General features: G+C 46.7%; 2 protein-coding genes across 5 annotated transcripts in view; one reads left to right on the plus strand and one right to left on the minus strand.

Annotated features, from left to right (window-relative positions):
• Acbd6 (acyl-CoA binding domain containing 6) overlaps nt 1-3,855 on the plus strand; it is a 149,380-nt gene extending 145,525 nt beyond the window's left edge. For 3 of the 4 annotated variants that reach the window (XM_052737243.1, XM_052737244.1, XM_052737245.1), the window contains one exon: nt 3,573-3,855. In XM_052737243.1, coding sequence (XP_052593203.1) covers nt 3,573-3,727 — 155 coding nt within the window. In that variant the 3' untranslated portion in view covers nt 3,728-3,855. The remainder of the gene's footprint in view (nt 1-3,572) is intronic. The other variant, XM_052737246.1, reaches the window with a different exon arrangement.
• A 15,840-nt stretch (nt 3,856-19,695) lies between these two features.
• Lhx4 (LIM homeobox 4) overlaps nt 19,696-24,222 on the minus strand; it is a 41,258-nt gene continuing 36,731 nt past the window's right edge. Inside the window, exons 4-6 of the mRNA XM_052737248.1 lie at nt 23,297-23,451; nt 22,753-22,924; nt 19,696-20,636 (exon numbers count right to left, since the gene is read on the minus strand). Of these exons, the coding sequence (XP_052593208.1) occupies nt 20,242-20,636; nt 22,753-22,924; nt 23,297-23,451 (722 nt within the window). The 3' untranslated portion in view covers nt 19,696-20,241. The remainder of the gene's footprint in view (nt 20,637-22,752; nt 22,925-23,296; nt 23,452-24,222) is intronic.

Raw genomic sequence — 24,222 nt, forward strand, 5'->3', positions numbered from 1 at the left:
TGGCCTCTACATGTGTCGGCTTGTGCACCTGATCCCACACACTCCGTACATACACACCACACACATATGCAAGAAAAGAGCAAATCCCAGTTTCAAGCATGAGACAATGACCAATATCTTACACTGTATTGTTAAGCAAACAAGGAAACATCATGAACAACTTTCAACCAATAAATTAGATAGCCTAGATGAAATGGAAAGATTTCTTGAAAGATATTATTAAAGTTCTCTTTCTCAAGAAAGAAGAGAAATGTCTGTGGTCCTACATCCATTAAAGAGATTGACTGGTAGCTTAGAACATCCTCAATAAAGGCCAGGCCTCCATTGCTTCTGGTGTTGAGTTCTACTAAATGTCTATGCATAAAATAATACCAGTTCTGCACACTAACTGTTTCAGAAAATCATGGTCAAGTAAGTATTACCTAGGTGTGTAAGATTGGTTGGACAGTTTGAAACCATTGTGTTATACCATAGCGATCAGGACAGTTTGATATCATTGTGTTATACCATAGCGATCAGGACAGTTTGAAATCATTGTGTTATACCATAGCGATCAGGACAGTTTGAAATCATTGTGTTATACCATAGCGATCAGGACAGTTTGAAATCATTGTGTTATACCATAGCGATCAGGACAGTTTGAAATCATTGTTATACCATAGCGATCAGGACAGTTTGAAATCATTGTGTTATACCATAGTGATCAAGACAGTTTGAAATCATTGTGTTATACCATAGCGATCAGGACAGTTTGAAATCATTGTGTTATACCATAGTGATCAGGACAGTTTGAAACCATTGTGTTATACCATAGTGATCAGGACAGTTTGAAATCATTGTTATACCATAGCGATCAGGACAGTTTGAAATCATTGTGTTATACCATAGTGATCAAGACAGTTTGAAATCATTGTGTTATACCATAGTGATCAAGACAGTTTGAAACCATTGTGTTATACCATAGCGATCAGGACAGTTTGAAACCATTGTGTTATACCATAGCGATCAGGACAGTTTGAAACCATTGTGTTATACCATAGCGATCAGGACAGTTTGAAACCATTGTGTTATACCATAGCGATCAACACAAAGGACGTGAACATCTGATATAAGTGGAAACGGCTGTTAACCAAAGTCACCCTCCTATTGTGGCTAAAATAACCGAATAGAAAGAGCCTGGTTGAATACCCTTTTTATCCCAGCATTCAGGCGGCAGATGGGTAGATCTCTATGAGTTCAAGACTAACCTGTCTGCATAATGAGTTCCAGGTCAGCCAGAGGTATATGGTGAGACCCGTCTCAAAAAAAAAAAAAAAAAAAAAAAAAAAAAACAAAGTAGGAGTATCAGGGAGCTTCCTCAGCCTAGGGAATTAGCAGCTAAAGCTGTCCTCAGTATGGAGAAGTCAAGTGCTTCCCTCCCTTTCCTCCCCCTCTGCCTTAGCCTTGTGTCTCTGCCACAACACTCACTCTTACCAGAGTTGGCTATTTACATGTGTCAGAAGTTCTCACAGCAGGAACTTCAACTGCATCCTTGACAAGATGGGTGCAGAATTTGCTCAGCACAGCAGCCGTGGGATCAGCCTCCATAGCCTTCTGTGCCTCTTCTCAGGAGGCTTTTTGTTGTTGCAGGACACATCATACCCCAAAATCCTCTGTAAAATGTGTGGGTGAGGTAAATTACAGCTGTAGAAAACGGCTCTGCTCCCTGGTTTAAGAACTGGAACATCCACCAGTCCATCTGGTGAGCCCTTGAGGGTGGCGCTCCAATCACATCCTTCCTTTAGTACCCCAGTAACTGTGGTAATTAATTACCACTACTCAAGTTCTGTTTAGTTGTCTTGAAACAGGGTCCCACTGTAGTTCCAGCTGGCCTAGAATGCACTCTGTAGGCCAGGCTGGCCTTGAATTTATCATAACCCTCCTGCCTAGGCCTCTCAGGTGCTGAATTATAGGTGTGTGCCCAGTTTTATTGCACATTTTATATGAATGCTTTCTTTCATAGTTTCACAACATAGTTGTATGTCTAAGCAATAATCAACTTTGTCTGTTTTTAAGTGTTTCTTTAAATAGAATCCTGCTAAATTGTATTCTGATTTGCTTTTTTTTTTTTTAATTCTTCAGCCTTATATGTTTGAGATAAACCCATGTTGTGTGAAGTTGGAGTTCCTTGGTTTTCACAGTGTGTAGGATTTCATACTAGATGAACAGTGTTCCGTTTCTACCCGTTACTGCTCAGGAACATTTGAGCCGTCTGCACTTGATGCTCTTTAGGAACGGTGCTGATGTATACATTCCTCAGATACCTGCTGGAGAACCTGCAGAGATCTCTATAGACATCCCTAGAAGCGGATCCCTCACTGGGGGGGGGGGGGGGGCTGTTTAAGGCTAGCCTGTAATGACGAGTCATTGTCCACAGTGACTGCCCCAGGGTGCGTGCTCAGGAGACTTCAGGGTGCCTTCCTTGCGTCAGGCCTCCCTGCTTAGCATTGTCAGTTGACTCTGCATTCATTTTTATTGTGTGGCACTGGTGTGACTGCTCACCTTTGTGTTTGCCGCTGTTGATGTTTCATTTGGTGTGAGATGCCCGTGTGCCTTCAGCTCAAGTCATTTCAGCCCATCTGATTGTTAGATCTGATTCCTCCTTGATTGGAATCCTGGCTTTGTCCTAGATCCGATTGCTATATATGTGCAGAAGGTAAACGGCTCTCTCCTCCTAACCCGCTGGTCTGTCTATCTGTCCTGGGGCAGTAACAGTGCCATCTTCATCACAAGTCTTGATGGTCTCCCCTCTTGTGCCCTAGACCTGGTGACACTAGTCACGCCCTTTCTCTCCTTTGAAGATTTCAGGGGCTGGGGAGATGGCTAGTGTGTAAAATACTCACTGTGTTAGTTTGAGGAAATGAGTCCAGAGCCCCAACACACACATAAAAGCCAGGCTGCACCCCTGTAACCCCGGTTCTGAGGGAAGGAGATAGCAGGGTCCCAGGAGCTTGCTGGCCAGCCAGCTCCAGATCAGAAAGAGACCCTGTGGGCAGCAATGGAGGGCACTTGACGCTGAACTCTGGTCACCATGCACTCACACCCAGGTGAGCACACCTGCACATGCATGTGAACATGCGAACCCACACACAAGATTTCACATAGTGATTGATGGTCTAATTCCTAGACCAGGTTTTCTTTCCTATGTGAATTTAATTATATCTGTATGCTTCCTCTTCAAAGACCAAACAGAGTGTTTTCTTTGATGCAGTGATTTAGCCTTTTGACATGGGTTACCCACTTACCATTATTTGGAAAATGTAGATCAACATAAAACATTTAACCACTGCATTTTTTACTCTTTGTTTTCATTTTGTCCCTGCAAATAGGGTAAAAGCCTCACAATTTTACAAATACACTCTGTGTTTCTACACAAGGAAAAAGATCTGATTTTCCTAAGACTTGTTCTCGCTGCAAGGCCCAATCATGCAGCCACCATAAGGGTGCGCACTGTTGTGGCTGCCTGGCAGTCACGGGAGTGGTTTTCCTGTCTTGCTGAAACTCGTTTTCATGTTTGTCAATTTCCCTTGCAGCTTCTGCCTGTGAGTTTTTGGACATTGTGGAGCTGCTGCTCCAGTCTGGCGCTGACCCCACTCTCCGAGACCAGGACGGCTGTCTGCCGGAAGAGGTGACAGGCTGCAAGGCAGTTTCTCTGGTGCTGCAGCGGCACAGAGCTGGCAAGGCTTGATCCAGAGACTAGAAAAGCACAGTCTGATGGGATAGGACTTGAGGATGAAAGAAACTGCAGAACGATACTTCCTTACCACCCATCTTTGGTATGCATTGGCTAATAAAATCAGTTCTGAGGAACTGGGATTCTGACGTCTCAGCAATTCATTCTCCATGCATACATTCTGGGGGAGTACAGTTTTGGTGATGAACATGTGTACTGTGCATAATATAATCCAATTCTGCCGAGCACGCTTTGAAATTTATCACTGCTCTAGAGGGTGGGGAGAGGAGCAGACAGGTCATATTTCACAATATTAAACATGGCTACGCTCTTCTCTCTCTCTCTCTCTCTCTCTCTCTCTCTCTCTCTCTCTCTCTCTCTCTCTCTCTCCCCCTCTCCCTCTCTCTCTGTCTATTGATCTATCTAATCTATCTATCCATCTATCCATCTATATCTCTCTTTCTCAATACAGAAGCAAAATGTGCCAATCAGCACAGGACCACACTAACAGTTAGGGAAGTCGTGAAATCCCGGCCCAGTAAAGAGCAAATGGTCCTGTAGCGTTCCACAGCTGATCTGAATAGGTGGTTAAAATGGCTCTTCTGTAAAAACAGACTTGAGAACATACTATAAGGAGAGAAGGGGTGTTAAGAAAGGTAAGCAAGAGAGGGAGAGGACAGAATTCTGTCACCTGGAGCTGTGGAAGTCAGCTCAACAGTCAGTGAAAGCTCAGGACCTTTAGCATTTCAGCGCAGTACTCAGCAACCTCACTTGAGGATTGAGACATAGGTTCTGGAGAACATCTGTTAGATCAGGATTCCTTAAACACAAAGCGGGAAAAGAATTTCCCTAAGGACTCTAAGTTAGCTATAAGGACCTTTGCAGCAGTACTCTAAAAAAAAACCAACTCAGGCCTGCCCTGGAACCTGCTGGCCTGTCTGCTTGCCCTGTGTGCTCCTGTTGGAGTTGTTTCTGGTGCTGGGGGAACACTGTTTTGTTTTAGAAGCATGATAAGTAGGCAGGTGTGCCACGTATTTTATCTTAAAGACAAACAGTTGTACCAGCTCTGAGCCTGACTCCCTGGATTTTCCCTTTTAAACCTTAAGAACGTCACCTAGGGAATTCCTTGACGTTCTTATTATACAAGAAAGAGAAGTGAAGGAAGAAATTAGCTGCAAGGCAAACGTAGCCATTAAAAGATGATTTTCTAAGAGGTGTGACTGGCACACTAGCACACCTTGCTTGGTGGAGGCCCATAGCAGTGCGTACTGTTCTTCTTAGCTTGAGCTAGCCTATCCTGGAGCAAACCCCTCCACAACATCTGGCATATGAGTACTGCTTGTTTTATGATTTTTATACCTCCGTACATTCTGAGATGCAAAAACAAGCCATTCACCAAGGCTAATCATTTTTTGAAATGATTTCGTAACTACCTGTGGGAAATGGCCTTGGTGCACACTGGGAAGTTAGTTCTGTCACTGCATCTCTGGCTGTGCTGCGGTCTGCCTTAACCCAAGTCTTTTGTGTCCACGTTCATCAAATGGATCTTCTAAAAAAAAAAAAGCTGGCCATGGTTGCGCACACCTTTATTCCGAACACTTGGGAGACAGAGGCAGACAGATCTCTGTGAATTCGAGGCCAGCCTGGTCTACAGAGTGAGTTCCAGGACAGCCAGAGCTACACAGAGAAACCCTGTCTGAAAAAACGAAAAAATAAAAATTATACCTTGGTTCCAGTAAAGTGACCGAGGCACTGACACTATGTGCAGTGTTTAATCGGCATTATTTTGTTCCTTTTACAGCATTAGCAAGCCAAGTTATTCGTTCATCTAAACATTTTAGAGTAGTTCTCTGAGCAAGAAACGATTCAGGAACTTCTTTTTCCATCTACTTTCCTTTTGCAGATAGAACCCGGTATTTCTTAGACAGGTTTTTTATGGCTTGCTCTGCCACAATTAAAACTATATAGACTTTTTGAGCAAAAGATATGGATTGTGTTGCTTACTTTATTTTAAAGATTTTAAATCCAAGACTATGAGTAAAAACAGTTATCAGTGAGGCAGAGTGTGATGGTGCCCATCATCCCAGCACTGGGGAGGCTGAGGGGGAGAGATTATAAGTTCAAAGCAAGCCTGAGTTACATGCAAGACCTTGTCTCAATAAATAAATTTTAAAAAATGTGTGTATGAGGGGGATAATATCATATCAGTTTAATAGTTTCAAGTCTGGTGCATTCTAAAATTAATTTCCAAAACTTCTATTCTTCTGTTCCCAACATCTGAATTTCCCAAAGCCTTACTATCACACAGTATTCTATGGATCATTTTCCTGAGTCTTCTATAGAAGATTTCATCCATAAATGTCAGCGAACACTGAGTCATGGTTTATTTTCATTCCTTTAAATTATTGAATTATTATGCTCGCCTGTCACACACCGGTCAGCTCCTGAGTTCATTACCAAAGGCTGCAGTTCATCAGCGAAGAACAGTGCCCTGAAGCAGCCAGCCAGCCGACTTCCCTGATGCATAGGGCCTGTGCTTTTCACATACTCCAGCAGGCTCAGGCAGTAATGCCGTAGCTTCATGCTAGTCATGTGTAAGGCAACTGCTTATTAGAACATTCCATAGGAAGTCTTCACCCAGGAGAGTCATTTCTGCTAAGACCTCAGCAAGCACTGGAAAATGTCCAGCTCTTTTTGGTTTTTGGTTTTTTGGGGGGGGGTTTTGTTTTTTTTGTTTTTGTTTTTCAAGACAGTGTTTCTCTGTGTCGTTTTGGTGCCTGTCCTGGAACTCCCTCTGTAGACCGGGCTGGCCTCCAACTCACAGAGATCTGCCTGGCTCTGCCTCCCAAGTGCTGGGATTAAAGGCATGTGCCACTGCCGCCCAGTGAAAATGTCCAGCTCTTTTTGTTTTTAATGTTTACTCATTAGGATTTATTTTAACTCATCCTTGCTTTCTGCTCTCCAATTTGATATTTCTAATGCATATGAGCATTTTAAAAATGGTTACTAAAAGCTGGGTGGCAGGACTCATAAAGTGGTTGTGATGAGACACACTTGTTACAGCACCACCTTTGGTATCTAGACAGTACGTACCACCTTCCTATTCTGCTTTCTCAGTTCTCTATTTCTTGGACTGTCATCCAGAATGCCTCCTCCATAGTGTGCCTATGCGTGAACGCGTGCTTACCTTCTTTCTTTATGTTGCTTTTTTTTGGCTTTGTGATCAGAACCCTGCCACTGTCTTTCTGTATTTAAAATTTATTCATGGTTATCATTTACTTTGTCCTCTATCGACTGATCTAAAAGGCCCCAATTGCCTTTACAGTAGTCTCGGTGCAGTCATGGTAGTTTTGGTGCACACTGGTGAAAAATGAGAAATGCAAAGGAAATCATGTCAACAAATATCAAAGAGAGGGCAAAGTGTCTGACTCAGTTGAGCTTCGGAACCCTGGCTGAGTCTGCGTGTGTAAATCGTACCAGACACTGAGGGCAGGGCCTTGGGCGGGCTCGGCAAACACTCTGCCCTAACCTCCACCCAGGCCTTGCCCGAGTCTGCCTTCTAGTTGGTAGCTCTTAAATGTGAGCGGGTTTCAGGTGACTTGGAAAAGCTGGAACATCCTGTCTTGGGACAGTGCTGTGCTGGGAACGGAATTTTGAGGGCTTTACACTCTCCTAAAGCCCGTCCATTGTCGCCGTTCGGTCTCTCAGAGATACAGTTTCTGGTTCCTGTCACAGACGAGAACCCTTGGTTGACTGCCAGGTTTCTTTGTTTTAAGTGCTTCTGCTGTGTGGTCTACGTGGTGTTGCTATGCCTCTTAGAAAGAACTGGACAGGAGGGGTTGGTGGCGGCGATGGTGGCGTGGGTGCCCGAGCCACACAGCCAGGACCTTGCCTTTGCTCAGGCTTTTCACCAGGCTAGATGTCTGATTTTGTTTTTTCTTTTTAAATCATTGACCAAGAATCCAACTAGAATACATATTAATATCCATATCCACACTAACTACCACATTAGGAGTCTTTCATGAGACATTAGCTAAGAAGTTGAGCTAAATTATTTGGCCTCAGATTGAGAAATGAGTCCATCCACTGAATTGTGTGTGTGTAGTGAGATTTTTTTTTTGCATGTCTATTTAATTTCATTTTGCTTTTCAGAATGATTTCATAGGCATCATTTAACCTGTCATCACTGCACAGTAGCTTTGTAAAGCAGACTTTGTTAGTAGGACAGTGTGAGGAAAAATGAAAGATGCAGGCTGGTTAATAGAGCCACCGCTGAGGACACGTCTACTCAATCCCATTTGCTCTTGTTAGACCGCAAAGCAGCTTGAAGTTTTCAGGCTTTTCATTCAACCTGCAGGTCTTTCTTGGACTTACTGACAGTCTCGCCCAGTGGCCCTGGGTTTTCCGTCAGCATGGGTGTTAAGAATTAACACGTCTCGGGATTCTGTCCAAGATGTCTAGAAAAGTCTCCTAGAACATCGTGGCTTACCCTCAGGAACTGACTAACAGTCTCTAATGTTGAAGAGCAGGAGTCAGCCAGCTGGTCACATGCTGCTGCCCCTATGCTTGTCGAGTACAAGGAGAACAGCCTGAGCATAATCTCTGGAATTCTGTCTTGTTTTAATGTTTCAGCGGTTTTCAGTTAAAAGGTTCCCATGATCCAGTGACCCCGCCTGTTAAATAAGAATTTCATAGCTTCCTGCCAGGTTTAACTACTTAGCTATAGGTTATTATTCTATGTGAAGTACATCATCTCCAAGATTAATGAATAAGATATGTGACAGGCAGAGCTAGCTTGTAGAAAAGGTTTCATGTCGAAGAAAATACATGCTCAATTGGACATGAAGACTTTTTAATGTTTATTCTTTTCAAGTTGAAACACAAAGGATATTATCAAACTTTGAGTCCCTAAAAAAATCATTTTACAAACATTAACACTAAATAAGTGTGTACCTACCAGATTCGATTTCATAATGAAAATATATTAACTTTACATGTTTATTAAGTGATTTGGGCCAGATGTTTTCATAGTAATTAAAGTACTAGATCTAGTCTAAGAGGCCAAATTTTCACATTAATATTTCCAGAGTTGAATGTCTTATAGACAGTGGTGGGTATGGCTCCTGTATGGTTTGAATCTGAAATATGGCCCCGTAGACTGGGTGTTTAACACCTCATCCCGACTGGGAGTCTGTGGAACATTATGGACTTGGGGCTTCCCTGGCAGACATAGGGTAGTAAGGGCAGGCCTTGAGAGTCATAGCCTGCCCAATGTCTGTTTCCTCCACCTCTGAGCTGTGGAGTCCCAGCCCACACTCCTGCTCAGGCCTCCCCACCAAGGTGGACATGTCCTCCCACTGTAGGGAATCCCCACAGCCGTGGAGCAGCACCACAAATGATTCATGGAATCCAGTTGTCTCTCTTTAAGTGAGGTGTAAACTAACACATCTTACCATCAGTGGTACCAACCTCAGTGTACTAACCAGTTTCCTTTTATGCAGGATTTATTCTTGGGAACTTAATTTCACCTAAGAATAGTTGTAAAGATAGAAATAATTGCCATTTTCTCTAGTCTACAAAGTAAGGAAATTGAAACTCGGAACTGAGATTGTCCAAGGTCATAAGCTAGGAACAGTAAAAGGCCCATTTTAACATAAGCTTCATGATATATACATTATACATGAGTCTTATTTCTTTGAAATCTCAGGGAATTCCCAAGTCCTTTAATACCAGATCCAAAAGTTCTTTTTCTATCATGTTTTCAGGATAAACAAAACAGCCACCTTCAAAAGTTGCATTATTGGGTATCTTAGTGCATATTGTATCTATCCACTGGGCTCTCTGTTAGAACACAAATTCCTTAATTCAGTCTTGTAGTCATGTCACTTCAAAAGTATGGTGACACTATTGAGCTTTGCCTTGAACAGGCATCTGTCTATGTTTCTATAGCCAGTCACAATTCTTCACCAGAGAGTTTTTGGTTCAAAGCATGGAGATTATCAGACTCATAGGCTCTGACACTTCTTATACTTACCATTTAGCGTGTATCATACACCAAGTATGATCAGTTCTTCAGACATGCAGTAATTGGCATTCCACTGAAAGTAGAACAGGAAAAGCTGTGTGGCCTCATCTGTAACCAGAGCCCTGAGATACTCTGGGTATGGAGCTCCCTTAGGAGCAGAATGCAAGTCAGCATGGTGTGAGTCATTCACTTGTATGCATGAATTCTTCACACTTTCCTTTGCTGTGTTTTGTTACAGTCACAGAGTCAAGTTATTAGTTGACATTTTTAGAGTACATGTGCTGGGTCATTTAAAGGTAGTATTCCTTCATCCACCAGTGTCTAGCTTCCTGGCCCAAAAAACCAGAGCAGGGTGTTCACAGCCACACACACACACACACACACACACATACACACACACTGCTTTGTCAAATGGCTCATTTTTTTGACTCGACTCATAGGGAATGACTGAGTCAGCAGTTAAAGTTTAAAAGCAGCTAGAAACTGTGGTGGTCTCACACTTGAAATGCTGATGCAAGATGTCCGAGTCCAGACTGGGCAATGTAACAAGATCCGTCTCAATAAAACCAACCAACTGAACAATCAAAAAAAGAAAAAAATGAAACCAGGAAAAGCTGCCCCACAATGTGCATATGCCTCCCAGGAACCCTAGGCATTCGGTGGGAGTCTCTCTCTTAGGTGGGGAATGACCATTTGACCCTGAATGCTGTGGCTGAACCTGCGGGTCCATGGAGGCAGTCACGTTCAGTGAGCTGCCTTGTGTGACAGCATTGGTCATCAGCTCCACTGCAGCCAGGATTTATTTTTTTCTCCCAGTTGCATTGCGATCCTGGTTTCTATTTTAATATTTAGCAGGTAAGTTCATTTGATGGACACTTTGTGTAATAAAAAGCTCTTTCAAAGTACGTGCACACAGACGTACATGGGATAAAAAGTGGCACTCCGATGCTGTGGCTTTCACAGAGTACATTTGTGGAGCCCAAAGCTTAGTCCTGGATATGTTTATAGCACTTTAGCCCTGTTTGTGAGTTTGGAACCCTTCCAGAAAAAGAAGAGAAAGACATATATTATTGTTTATAATCTGCTTTATTCCGCCAAACCTTGACTGAACAGACTTGTGGATTGCTGTTTAAATCCCTCCGTGCCTTTAACTACCGATACAGAAAGTGGTTAATGCGCATTCTAAACGAAGCTTGGCATCCACTCCAGGAAATCACTTTAATTGAGGAGCATTAAATGTTAAAATGATTTTTTAAAAAAGGAAAAAGCCAGCACACATATTGAGTATAAATGTCCTGGCCCACCAGTAATCGAGTTTCTTGGTTATCATAGGCCTCCAGCCTGGGTGAGCTTTAAGCCCTGCAGTTGACGGGTGTTGAAAATGTAACCTGAATTCCCCAGGTCGCTGTCTGCAGGCAACCGCCTCTCAGCTGGCCAGTGAACAGGCAGCCTCAAGGACTCCACTTCAGAGACGAGGAGGGAGCTGTCAACTTTATGGATGTTTGTTTTTCTGCAATAATAAACTAGTCCCAGGTGACTAAAATATGAGATTTAACCCCAAAGTCCTTGCCTGGGCTTTCCATTGCTGTGGAAAAGCCATCTGTTAAAATCTATTTACCATTTTAATGACTTAAAAAAAAAAACTGCTTATTTCCAACTGGAAGGGTATGCCAAGACCACTTTTTTCAGTCTGTATTTTATCTTTTATAAAGCAGTCCTCTCCAACCCCCGCCTTTCACAGATCCTCAAGCCCCTCCCAACCACAAGAGATGCTGGTCCAGATTTGGCTAGCAAAAGGAAGATAAATCTTTAATAATAATACCAATGACAGCAAGGTGGCTCAGCCAGTCAGTCAATGCCCTTAACCAAGGCTACCAACCTTGGTACAGTGGAAGGAGAAAACCAACGTGTGTAAGTTGCCCTCTGACCTTTGAACCCTACATGTGCACTATAGCATGTGTGCAAACACACATACACATAAATAAATGTATTTTTAAAAGTTTTTAAATAATACATAAAGCTGGGGTGTGGTGGCACACACCTCTAATCCCAGCACTTGGGAGGCGGAGTCAGGCAGATCTCTGCGAGTTCGAAGCCAGCCTGGTCTATAATAGATCAAGTTCCAGGACATCCAGAGCTGTTACACAGAGAAACCCGGCCTCGAACAAAACCAAACAAGAAATAATAATACATAAAATCCTTTGGCGACAGCTCAGCTTCACGGCCTTGTCAGCTCTGGCCACTCAACCTGTGTCGGTCTCCACTTGGAAGCCATTCTGACCTTAGATTCGACCTTGAGACGTGCTGGGGCATGCCTGTAACCCTACTACGTGGGAAGTGGAGACAGGCATTCAAAGGTCATCCTCAATTACGCAGTGAGTTCAAGGCCAGCCCGGGAGCCCCTGGCTCTTGACGTGCTGTTTTGAGGACAGTTTCCTCCTGCCAAACACAGCCTGTGACTTGTTACATTTATAAAATAATGTATAGTTTGTGTATATCTCACTTCATCCTTCGTGTCTGGGGAGAAGAACAAAGGAAAAATCACTCTCAGGACAGGAAACCTTGAAGTCGCATTGGCAAAAACGTGAAGAAACAAATGCTTCGTTGGGAGCGCAGCTCTGCTTTCTCTGAAAGGATGTGCTGTGTCTTCCCAGGGCAGGTGCTGATCGCTTAAATGACCTTCCAGTTTGGACAGCTCGTTTGCAGGACTCCTTTTAGAAGGAAAACTTCATTTCCTTGTGATTGGGCCCATGGGACAAGCGGGTTTTCCCTGTGGTTAAGCCTAGCATTTCCTCTAGCAGCGATCCAAATAATCCAAGCTGAGCATGCTCACTGCTCCGTGGGCAGCCGCCGAGCCTCCCAGTGAAGAAAGGAACCAGGGACTCTGAATGATAAACCCTAAAGAAGTGTGGTAAAAGGGAGTGAGCAGTTTTCCCTTTAGTGTGTGAAGGACATTTCATATACATGTGGGATTTGGGGGGTGGTTGTTTGTTTGAGACAGGATTTCATGTAGCCCAGGTTGGCCTTGAACTCACTGTGTAGCTGAGGATGACCCTGAACTCTACTTCCCAAGTACTAGGATTACAGACATGCCCCACCACATCTCAAGAATCAAATCTAGGGGAGCACACTGGGGTATACTGAGGACCTCTCCCTTCTGGTCTGTCCTCTAGTTCAGCAATTGGTTAGAAGCCACAGCGTGGCCTTGGATCTCTTTATCCTGTTTAATTTTAGCTCAGTAGAATCACGGGCCCAAGAAGAAAGATGGCTAGCTAGGAAAGCAAGGGACCGTGGTGGTTGAGCTTCTAATTGTTTTCCTCAGAGGGCCGTGTGTGTGTGTGTGTGTGTGTGTGTGTGTGTGTGTGTGTGTGTGTGTGTGTGTGTACCTCTATCCATGTATATGGGTGGGTGCACGTGCATGTTTGTGCGTGTGCAGGTGGAGGCCAGAGGTCAACCCCAGTGTTCCCCTTCAGGAACCACCTACTTGGTTCTGTTTTTAAAACAGGCAGGCTCCTTTACTAGAACCTGGGGCTTGCAGATTAGACTAGGCGAGTTGAACAGCGAGCCCCGGGGACCCACTGGTCTCTGCCTCCCCAGTGCTGGGATTATGAGCATCCAACACCAGCGGCTTTCTGTGCCTTCCACGTGAGTTCTGGGATTGAAGCAAGGCAAGCTCTTTACCAAGTGAGCCGTCCCCCAAGCCCAGTGCACCTTATTTGATGCTTTCTGGCCTGCGGTTCCTTGTTTGTAGTTTGTTTATTGATTTTTCTGCATCAGCATCTGTCTATGACGTCCTGCCTGTCCTGGAGCTCCTTTGTAGACCAGGAACTCACAGGGATCTGCCTGCCTCTGCCTCCCAAGCGCTAGGATTAAAGGCGTGCGCCACTTTTTAAATTATGTATACGTATAGTGGCAGGGGAGTGTGTTCCTGTCACGTGTGTGCTGGTGCCCGTGGAGGCCAAAGGTGTTGGATTCCTCTGGTGCTCGAGTTACTTGCAGTTGTGAGCCACTTGATGCTGGTGCTGGGAACTGAACTCAGGTCCTCCCGAAGAGCAGTACAATGCTCTTAACCACTGAGCCGGCTCTCCAGCCCCCGCCCCCACCCCTTCACTTTCCTTCTTAAGCAGCTGCCCTTTTGAAAAGTCGTGGTCTGAAACAACATCACACTTCTCAGGAGCCGCTTCCCAGTGACAAAACCAGAATCAGGGTGGGCAGGACAACCTGGTCCTCTCTCCAATAATTCCAAAAGGCTGGCACTGCGGTGGGAGCTGCGGGCACTACGGCACAGGGTGGAAATGGCCCCACAGGTTCCATCCTACTGTGCTGAGGACAAGCAAAAACTCGTAGGCTGGTGACAAAGGGCTGAGAATGGGAGACAAAAGAGACTCTCCAAGATTGGTTTGCAGCATGCCCGTCAGTCCCAACGGCAGTGCTTCAGGAATAGGTAAGTCACCAGCTGGCACACCGCAGGACCTGTGGTAGCAGGCTCTGCTTTCCATAAGAACCGCCCAAGGGACTGACTGGGCTAGCTGAGAGGGGGAAGGGAAAAAAAAAACAACCTATGTCCAGTCAATACCTTTATCTTTTCTACCTTTCTTTGATACATAACCCAGCAAGGTCTTTTGCCATTGTTGGCCTAATGAAATAGCAACCACAGGTGATGAGTTTGGAAAAGGGCATGAATCTCCTTGATAGCAGACATCAGGGTATAGAGTGTGCCTAAGACTTTGATCCCGTCACAGCATCCCAATAGCAGCATTAGAGACCACAGACCCTGAGTCCAGCCTCCTAGCCTGGGCTTTTAACAAATCCTTGACTGTCATGCTTTAAACAAAAGGTGTGTATCCAGGAAAGAGGAGAGAGCGTACACAAAGCATGACGGGGGGTTATATTTGGGAACATGCAGCTCCGGGTATTCCAGGATGGCCAGCAGCTACACATGGGACAGGCGAGTGTTCTCTGCCCACTCTCCCTGGCCAGGCTTTACTAGCACTGGCTGACGGACCATGTCTGCAATGGGAGGAACTCTTAGATCCGCATTGTCCTGATCCTGCAGCCACCAGCCACAGTGAACCGTGACAAGAGTGGGAACTTTCAGTTTTATTTCATATCCATCCGTTCACATTTAAATAGCCCATGTGCTACTGTCTAGGACAAGCAGATGTCTGGGTCGTCTCTTCAACCGGACAGAATGAATGACTAGGGGAAGGCAATGCTCTAGATTTTCTGCCATGAGAGCCCAACTCTGAAGGACTACTGTGACTTTAGTGTCTTGAGGGCTCTTGGTGTTTGTTTTGAAAGATTCATTGTATTTTTAATTACATGTCTATGTGTAGATATGTGCACATGAGTGCTGGTACTTACAGAGTTCAGGAGAGGGTATCGGTGTTCCCCCTCCCCGCCCCCAAGCTGGAGTGCCAGGTGGTTGTGAGCCACTCAGTATGGGTGCTAGGAACCAAATTCTGTAAGAGCAGCAAGCACGCTCAACTGTTGAACCATCTATCCAGCCCCTTGGTTGGTTGGTTGGTTGGTTGGTTGGTTGGTTGGTTGTTTTTTTTCATTGAGAAGGTCTATTGCCCTCTTCATTCTGACTAAACTTCACACTAACATGTCCCCTGCAGTGAAAAAAAGAAAAAAAAAACCCTATATGGAAATTTCCCTAGAAAACAGTTGTCTAAGAGCCCGGATCACTCTGGTGAGGGTTTCTGCTCTCCCTCCTGTCTTCCCTCACCCAAATATAGACATTGCAGATGCTTTGTACAGGAGAGATTGTAAGTGTGAAAGACTATAAAAATAGAGCACGAACAGTCATTACAAATTATGTGGTCAATAGACTTTTTTTTCCTACCTGTTTCCAAAATCGAGGGGCAGAGGATTGTGCCCCCCAGGAAATTGCTATTTGAAAAACCCAAGGGGATTGGGGTGATGGCTCCGTGAAGCGCCTGCTGTACAATCATGAGAGCCTGAGTCGGCATCCCCAGCATCCGCTGTAAAGCTGACCTGGCCTCATGCTGGCCGGCTCGGAAACCGGAGGATCCCTGGGGCTTGGCGGCCGGCCAGCCTGGCATTTCATACTATTTCACGGCTGTGAGTGAATTCAGAGTTATGTTTTGGGTTTCCTTGTGGTGATGACAGGCTTTTTATGCAGCCCGTGTCAAGAAAGAAAATCTCCAGAGGACCAAGTAAAAAGCAAGGCACATCAGCTTCTAAAGAATGTCCACCTTTATTTTACAGTTTTACCGTTCACATCTCATGCCAGCAACACAGGAGGCATATACAAGCAAACGCGCCGTCTCTGCTCCCAAAGTCACGTGGCAATAAATTAGGAGGGGTGGGCGCTTTTTTTTTTTCTTCTTCTTCTTCTTTTCCCAGGAAAATGCAACTTCCTTTCTTTTGAACTGTACAAAATTTACACTGTGAAGGATGGGGCAGGAATCCAAAGCCTAGGAGATCTGGGGCTTTGCGGTCTGAGCATGAGCTCAGAGTGGCATTCGGAGGGAGTCCTGCGGCCCAGAACCTGCTCCTTAGGCCGCATACAGCCCTCACACGGGAAAGTCCGGTGTGATCCCTGCCTGTAGGCGGCGCGGCGGCTGGCAGCGACAGGTGGCAGTGGAGGTGGCCTTGCTCTGCCCACCTGCGCTCTGCCTCACTAAGCAAAGGAACGCTTGGCGCCCCTCCCAAACCTGCAGCTCCTCACCAGGGCTAGCAGCGTGAATCTGTGCTTTTAGTGTGGTCCTACCAAGCAGAGTGGGGATGGGATGGCTTTGCTAAGCTCTCTCTTTTTGGCTCCAGTCACTGTTAGAGCAGTTGGAATAACTACTGCAAAAAAAAAGGGGGGGTGGGGGGGTGGGGGGCACTTGACCAATCCAAGAAAGAGAGAGCCAGTGCTGTGCTTCTGTTTAGCTTTCAGCGTGCCCAGAGCCCTTCAGCAGCAGGCAATAAAACAAAACTCATTTCCGCTTAATTGAATTTTTCTTCATCTCACCGTTTCCAATTTTTAAAGTGCACCGTTTAAAAATGAGTCTCCAGACCCTGCTGGCTGAGGAGGTATGGTCATCACTCCCATGGTCAGAGCTAAGGTGTCAGTAGTAGGATGTGGGAGGGGCTCCGTGAGGGTGCAGGAGGGTGGGCTGTCACACACACAACCCATGTTCACAAGCCTTGAACCCTTCCTGCCAAGAGGCCCCTCAGGCACCAGGTGGGACTTTCAGATGTGGGGTTGGCTTTTGTTCGACAGATTTTTTTACACGTCCTTAATGATGCCCTAACAGCCCTCAATTGTCTTACTAGATTTTATGTTTTATAACGGCACAAGATAACTTTCAGGCCACTGCCCAGTGCTTTTCCTGGGTCTTAATTTTGTTCTTTCCCTGTGGTTTCATTGAATTAATTTTGGGGAACAATTTTCTCAGTATGGTGTTCAACTTACATTGTAACTAGTAGAAGTAGTAACTAGACCCGTGTTCTCTCAGACATAGGCGTGAGAGAAACATGACTGCATCCACAGTCCTTCACCAAGAGGTTCTGCCCAGCTGGCCAGCAGGCCTTGGGTTTGATGTTTCCTCCAGAACTTTATCACTTTCTTACAAATACAGATGTCTCCAGAGTCCCTCTGTTTCCACCCTTGCTTATGCCAATTGCCACTGGAAACAGGATTGTTTTTGTTTGTTTGTTTTTGACTTAATTTTTAAATTTGCTCCAGGATTCAGAGGTCTGCTGGACACACTCTAACAGAGGTATCAGTTAAATATTCTCTTAGAGGTAAAGCTGGACCCAAATACTGTAAATGCCTCTGGAAGGTTACACTTCATGTTTTGAAATCATCTTTGCCCCTGGACAAGGAGAGAGAGAGAGCTACCAGAGGGTACTGGTACCCCAGTGTAGAGTTCTCATAAGGAAGCATCCTGTTCTCCATCTTGAACCACAGGCAAGTCGAAGAACAGTCTTGACATGCAGTACCCATTGGGACACCAGCCCAGCCGTAATGTGAACAGAACTTGCAGGGAGAGCCACCTAAAATCAGAACCCTGTTGTGGCTGTGCTTCTTAATGGGTACTCAGAGTGGGCAGCCCTCTAGGGAGCCAGCTCTGAACAAAATTTAAAGAAAGCCCTCTTCTTAATGCCCCTTCCAAAAAAAAAAACCCAAGAAGCTTCTACCAACATCACTGCAATGGCCACCAACTTCCTCAAGATACTCACTATGCTAGTGTGAGACAGCCTCCTGTTCTCCCACTACTGAGTTGAGAGTACCATTAACTCATTTTCAAAACCAAAAACCAATTAACTTCAATCAGTCTTCAATAGTGCTACATAGAATGTTCAAAAACACAAACCCGGGGTTGGGGATTTAGCTCAGTGGTAGAGCGCTTGCCTAGCAAGTGCAAGGCCCTGGGTTCGGTCCTCAGCCCTGAAAAAAAAAAAACAAAAACCACAAACCCATGAGATATTAACCAATAGTCAAGCTGAGGTGGCAGCAGCTTTTCTGCTAGACTGCCCAGCCTGGTCTTGTCTGTGTGTTATGGGCAGTCTGCTGAGGATGGGGTACTTAAGAAGGAGGTCTTCACATCAACGCTTTCCATTTCTTTCACATGGCATGTTATCTTGTATTTGTGTCTCCAGCATTACCCCAGCATTCACATTGGTGGGGAATTCCAAGATTGCTGAATAGTGAATATCGTCACCAGCAGACATGAGATCTCAAAAAGTGGTCTGTTGGCACTCTCCAAAGCAAAGCCAGGCCAGCTACAGCCCACCAAACATGACTACAAAACTGACCAGAGAACCGTTTCTTTAAGGGAGCTTAACTGAACCTAGCTTTGAAAGAGCCTTGCAGAAAGGCCACCAGCCAGAGATGTGTTCCTTCCTTTCCTCTCTGTACCTGAACCCTCAAGTGTGCCTGACAGAAAGAAGGAGCCTCGGGCCTCTGTTCTCATCACTTCATGTAAAAGAAATCAATGCCTGCTCATCTTTTCCTACCCCTCAGGCCTTGTTTAAAAGAATGTGAGGCCAGAAGAAATAAGCCAGTTTCCTGAGGGGGTGGAGATCAACTCCAGCTGGCGAACTTCCCATTTTGAACACGGAGCACTTCCTGATGGCCAGAAGTGGGCCACGCCAGGGGCAGCTGCCACCAGTCACAGCTGTGTCTACCACAGAGGAGCAGCCTCTCTCAGATGACAGACTGAGAGCCAGGCTGGCCTCTCTCCCTGTTGCAGGCTTTAGTAAAGTAGGATTGCAAACCTTGCAGGCAGAGAGTCCCTGCACTGTGGCTGTCTGGGTGTGGGACTAAAGCCTGCAGCATGGGACAAGTCCAGGCAGCAACCCAGAGAGCCCAGCGATTCTTCCAAATGGAACCAAGGTAAGCCAAAAACAAAAAAAACAAAAAACAAAACAAAAAAAAAAACAAAAACCCACGGCTAGTCCCTGTCTTTCAACTCGGCTAGTACAGCAGAGGAAGTTTTTGTTTTAAGAGAGGCGAATAGCCTTGCAAACTCATCAAAACCAACTCTCTCAGAGTACAGTGGATGCTCCAGATCTCACTGCACCCCAACATGAAGCCAGGGGAAGTCAGGGAGACTAGCATCTGCCAGTGTGGCTAAACAAACTGCATGTTTGGGATCCGAATATGTACAAATGTTTTCACTGATTGTCGCTCTGGTCTCTGCATGGTTTAGCTCTGATCCCTTGGTGGCCCTCAGCCTGTCTTGGGGAAGAAATGATATAAGCAAATTAAAAGGCACTCTGCACCAAGGGGACCCATCAGACTGTGGGAGGATCCAGAGTCGCTCGGCTCTGTCTCAGTCACTTGCATGGAAGCCACTTCTTGCCATCAGGGGTTCAGCAATACAGATGAGATTTTTTTAAACCCCAGACCTACTCTGGGTCCCACTTGCAGGTAGGAAAAGAGTCATATTTTCCACAGCAACAAACAGAATGGAATGGGGCCATTTTTATATATATATATATATATATCAAACTGTGGCCATCAGTGTTTTTAACTAGCCTTTCATAATTGGCTTTATTTTGAAAATGAGGGTGTCATCAAGGTGGTCCAGAAACCATTTTATTATTCTCAAGGGCCATGGTGCCTCTCCCTCAGGAATCCTGGTTCTGGTGAAAGCGGTGATTTTGGAGGCAAAGTGTGAGCTTTGCCGGAGCAGAGTTCCCAAAGGCCAAGGTGGCCTGTCACGGTCACCTTGTGCTGCCAAAGCACTGAGCAGCCAAAGCCTCGAAGCAAGGTGAGAGGGAAGGGAGCCAACAAGCCAGCGTCCCTAGAGCTCTAGGCTGTCACCCCTGTGCTGTGGTTGAGATGAGGATGCTCTGTCACCTCCCAAGAAAGCGGTGTCCTAATACGATCTCAGCTTTCTAGGAACAGCGGAGGACTTCCATTGAAAATAATGGAAATTCACATTGGTGTACTTTTGATCCGTAAGAGGCAAATCTCTTTTGATCCTTGAAGATATTCATTCTCTCAAGTCAGGAGGATAGGTAAGGTGGGGAGGAAAGTCTAAAAAGGAGGATGGTCCATTTCATCGAGCCAAGAGGCTGGGCTAGTTGGAAAATCAGGGTAGCCTACACTGCTTCCTGTGGAGAGGTCAGAGGTGGGTCCCCCAGCCATGGCTCTCAGTGTCTGGCTTACTCCCTGCCCTGCATGCCCAATGATGCCCAGACTACTGTCCACTGGGTAATCCAGCCCATTGAGCAAAGGAGCATGGGATGGCAGGGACGATATGGAGGATGGAGACTGGGGGATTCCATAGGGGCTCCCATCCCTCAAGTCCTGATAGGATTGTCCTGTCCCATCCATGGAGAAGCTCCCATTCATTAACTGTCCGCCTGTAACGTCCCCCACGTTGCCATAAATCCTATTGGTGTGGCCAAGCTCTGAAAGAATTTGATCCTCTGTGGACAAAAGAACGGAGATACATTGTCAGCTGCCAGGACTCTGGTGGTCCCTGCCCTTCACAACCAGCAATACAATGATCGGGAAGGATGCCCACGGGCTGCAGCTGCCTCCCTGCCAAGCACAGGTCAGACACCACCATGTCAGCCTCCCATCCAGAGACCAACCCAGACCAAAGGGAAAACAAGGATCCCCTGTACCTAAATCCCCAAGCGCCATGGGCTGGGAAGTGTCTGGTGAACTTGGTCTAGAGTGGCTCTGAGATACCCTGGTTACCCTGAGCAGTGTGAGTGCCTGGGTTTGGTGGGTCACACTGTCTGTATCACAGATGGAAACTGCTGATAGGCCTACTTTACTTGCTGATACCTTACTCTGAAGGCTTTCAAACCAAGAAAAGTGCTTGGTTGGGCTGGTTGGGAAACAGGCCTGTATGATAAAGGTGCTGGAGACCACTCTTAGACCTGTATATAAAATCCAGATCCACCCCAAAACGGAGTTCAGTATCAAAGAACTCAGTTTCTTTCTATATCCAATAACCTACTTACTGAGAATAAAGAATGACTTGATTAAGGCAAATGGACCTTCTGGTTTCTTGAAGAATTTCATTAAGAGGATCTAATGAAATTTGCTGAAAGAATTTCTCCAATAGGGGTGAGCAGGTTTAGTCTTAAGAATCGTGTGATACCCAGAGAGAGACCCACTCATACCCAAGAGAAATGAGCCACAAAACAAGGTCTGGTGCTCCTGTGTGTTCCAGGCATAGATTTGAGCAGCTCAGATGAGATGAACTGGTTTCCCCAATCCTGCCAAGATGCCTGGGAAGTGGGCATAAATCTCCTTGGCTCTCCTTGGGTCCTAAGGGTCTAAGATGGCTGTTTGGGCTCTGCAGACCCCTGGGCTGAGGTCAGAGATTTTGCAGCTTTGTGCTCATGGTAAGTAACTTGTTCCAGTATCTCCCCACCCCCCTTTTTCTACCTGGGCCTACACATTGTCTCCTACAAAAGGTCACCTGCAACTGGACTTCAATGCCCTGTCTCTCTGATCCCCACATTCCACTCAGGAACATAAAAAAGAGGGAGCATATGTCATTCAAAAGGAGCAGGAAGGTGAAGACTTAGATTCAGCTCCACCGTCTGTGCCACTTGGCCCTTCACCTGGAACCTGCTGTCCCCTATGATGGGCTCCTATGGGAACAGCCATGCCATCCACTCCTGTACACAGGTGTGCTTAGCTTTCCCCGGGCACATCCACAGTTGGCTATGGTCACTGCCGCCCAGGACAGCTCTGAGATGGGTAAGGATGTGGCGCTCCCCGTGTATAGACTGAGACTCAGGAGAAACAGATGGCTTTGACAGAGCTACACTAGAAATCGGGTGTCTGATCCTCAGTTCAGGACTCTTCCCTCCCCCACCCACAAAAAAAAAAAAAAAAAACTTCTGTTTTTGAGGGCTCAGTGACCAAGAACAGTCATGGTTATTTGCAAACAACCTGAGGATCCACTCATGCGGTCATTTGCAATTTTGCTGATGCACAGATTTGGATGTAGCGCATGCTGCGAAGCTTGTATGCAGAGGACAGGATGGAGTGAGTGGTGGGGGGAGGGATTTCAGAAAGGCAGCCAGTTCCCCGTCATGCACTCACATTATTGATTTCCCAGGAAAAGGCCTGTTGAGCATGTCCTCCTGCCACCAGGATTGGAGGAACGGCTCACTCTAGGGGACCGTGGGAGGAGCTTAGTGTCTCTGCAAAGGGAGAAGTGCAGGAGGGCTGGTGCAAAGACTGATGCGTGGCCATCTGTCCGCAACTGCAACTGTGTGGACTGGTGAGGGCGCCTCTGGCAGCAGGAAAGTGGGGGAGGCCTCTGGGCCGGGACAGGGCTAGGCGGGGTCCTGGGGACCCCAGCCTCTGTATCTCAGCAACAGCTGGCCTCTTGCTCTCTACTCCTCACCCCTTCCGGAAGGGCCACTAACACCCTTCCCACCCTTTACGGAAAGTCTAGGAAAACCCTGTGCCTGGGAGGGTGTCATCAGAAAGATCCCTCCTGCTGCTGGCAAGGATTACTGTCCCCCAGGGCCTCACCTAGGGCCTCAGCCTCACCCCTCCAGCCCTGCTCACCTTGGAAGCTCAGCTCACTGTCACTAACCCCACAGTCCTCTGCCGAGCTCTCCTTCCCCTGCTTGCTGCCTCCCCGGGTCCTCTTGACGCTCTTGTAGAACTGGCCCCAGCGATGCCGCCCTGCGTCCTTCTTCAGCCGTTTCTCCTTGGCCCTTCTGTTCTGAAACCAAACCTGCCACAAAGCACAGAGAACACATTCAAGGGTTGCCTAAAGACCCCAGCGCCGCCCCCCTCCCCAGGCACTCAGGAGGTACCTAAAGCCCCTGGACGCTCAAGGCAAGTGGTTGGAAACGGACCAAAGCTTTGGTGGTGGGCCAGCGCAAAGGGTAGGGTGCCCGTTGTCTCCTCAGCCTGAGCCTCATGCCCAGGGTGGTGGTCCTGAACTCATGCCCAGGGTGGTGGTTCTGAACTCCGCTCCCTATAGACTCAGTGCCACCCACTCACCAGATGATGTCACTCAGGTCCCCAAGCTTTCCTTAGGTGGAGGGCACAGACCTGCCCCAGGCCCGGATCAGTCAGGGGCAAAGCAGTACGGGTGTCTCACCTGTACCACCCTCATGTCCAGGCCTGTCTCGGAGGAGAGTTGCTCCCTCACGTGCCGGGCAGGCTTCGGGGAGTTCTTGTATGCGTTCTTTAGCGTCTCCAGCTGCTTAGCTGTGATGGTGGTCCTGGGCCGCTTAGCCCCAGCCTCCGAGTCATCTGCAGTGAAGACCACCTTAATGGAATCAGCCGAGCTGAAGCAGCTGGGCCTCCTCGGCCTCCCTTCCCTCCCCCAGACAACCTGGGGGGAGGAACAGGCGGTGTCGTGAGGAAGAGCTGCCCACCCAGGGATGCACAGTGAGATGAAACCATTTGTCTGTCTCCCAGCACTTAGACTCGGCTCCGCCCAGCCTATCGGGGGAAGCCAAGAATAAAGTTGGCAAGAAATAAAGTGGCCCCCGACTCTTCTGGGCTTTCAGATGTGTTCTTGCCTTCCTCCCTACGGTTTCCCCCTTCCATTTCCCTCTTCCTTTCAATTAAAAAAAAAAAGCCCTCATTTAGACCAACAATACCGGCCAACATTTATTAAGTACCTACTGTGTACGAATTTGCTACGAGCCTTACATGCATTCAGTCCCTGATTCTAGGAGATGCTGGGAGTCAACACACTGAGCTGGGCCTTCCTGGTGAGTGACTCTGGTAAGCAGTGTCTAAAGCTGGGAGCCAAGTGCTTCCCCATGTGGGGTTCCATGCTCTGGGAATTTGGCACACAGGGAAGGGTGAAGGCTTCAGTGTCCTGTCCTCCTCAGTCACTGTCATCTCAGAATCGCTCTCAGCCAACTCAACCGACAAGGGGCAGGGTCCAGAGTCCCTAGGCGGATCGCTGCCAAGGAAAAGCCTCTTCACTTTAAATGTAGTGAGGGCTGGGCCCTTCCTGCCCAGATTTATAGACCTCACAACATAGCACTGCTTAACACAACCTAGATTATA

The sequence above is a fragment of the Peromyscus californicus genome, unplaced genomic scaffold (assembly GCF_007827085.1).
Source record: "Peromyscus californicus insignis strain IS unplaced genomic scaffold, ASM782708v3 Scaffold_14__1_contigs__length_90479793_seg_2, whole genome shotgun sequence".
Taxonomy (NCBI): Eukaryota; Metazoa; Chordata; class Mammalia; order Rodentia; family Cricetidae; genus Peromyscus; species Peromyscus californicus.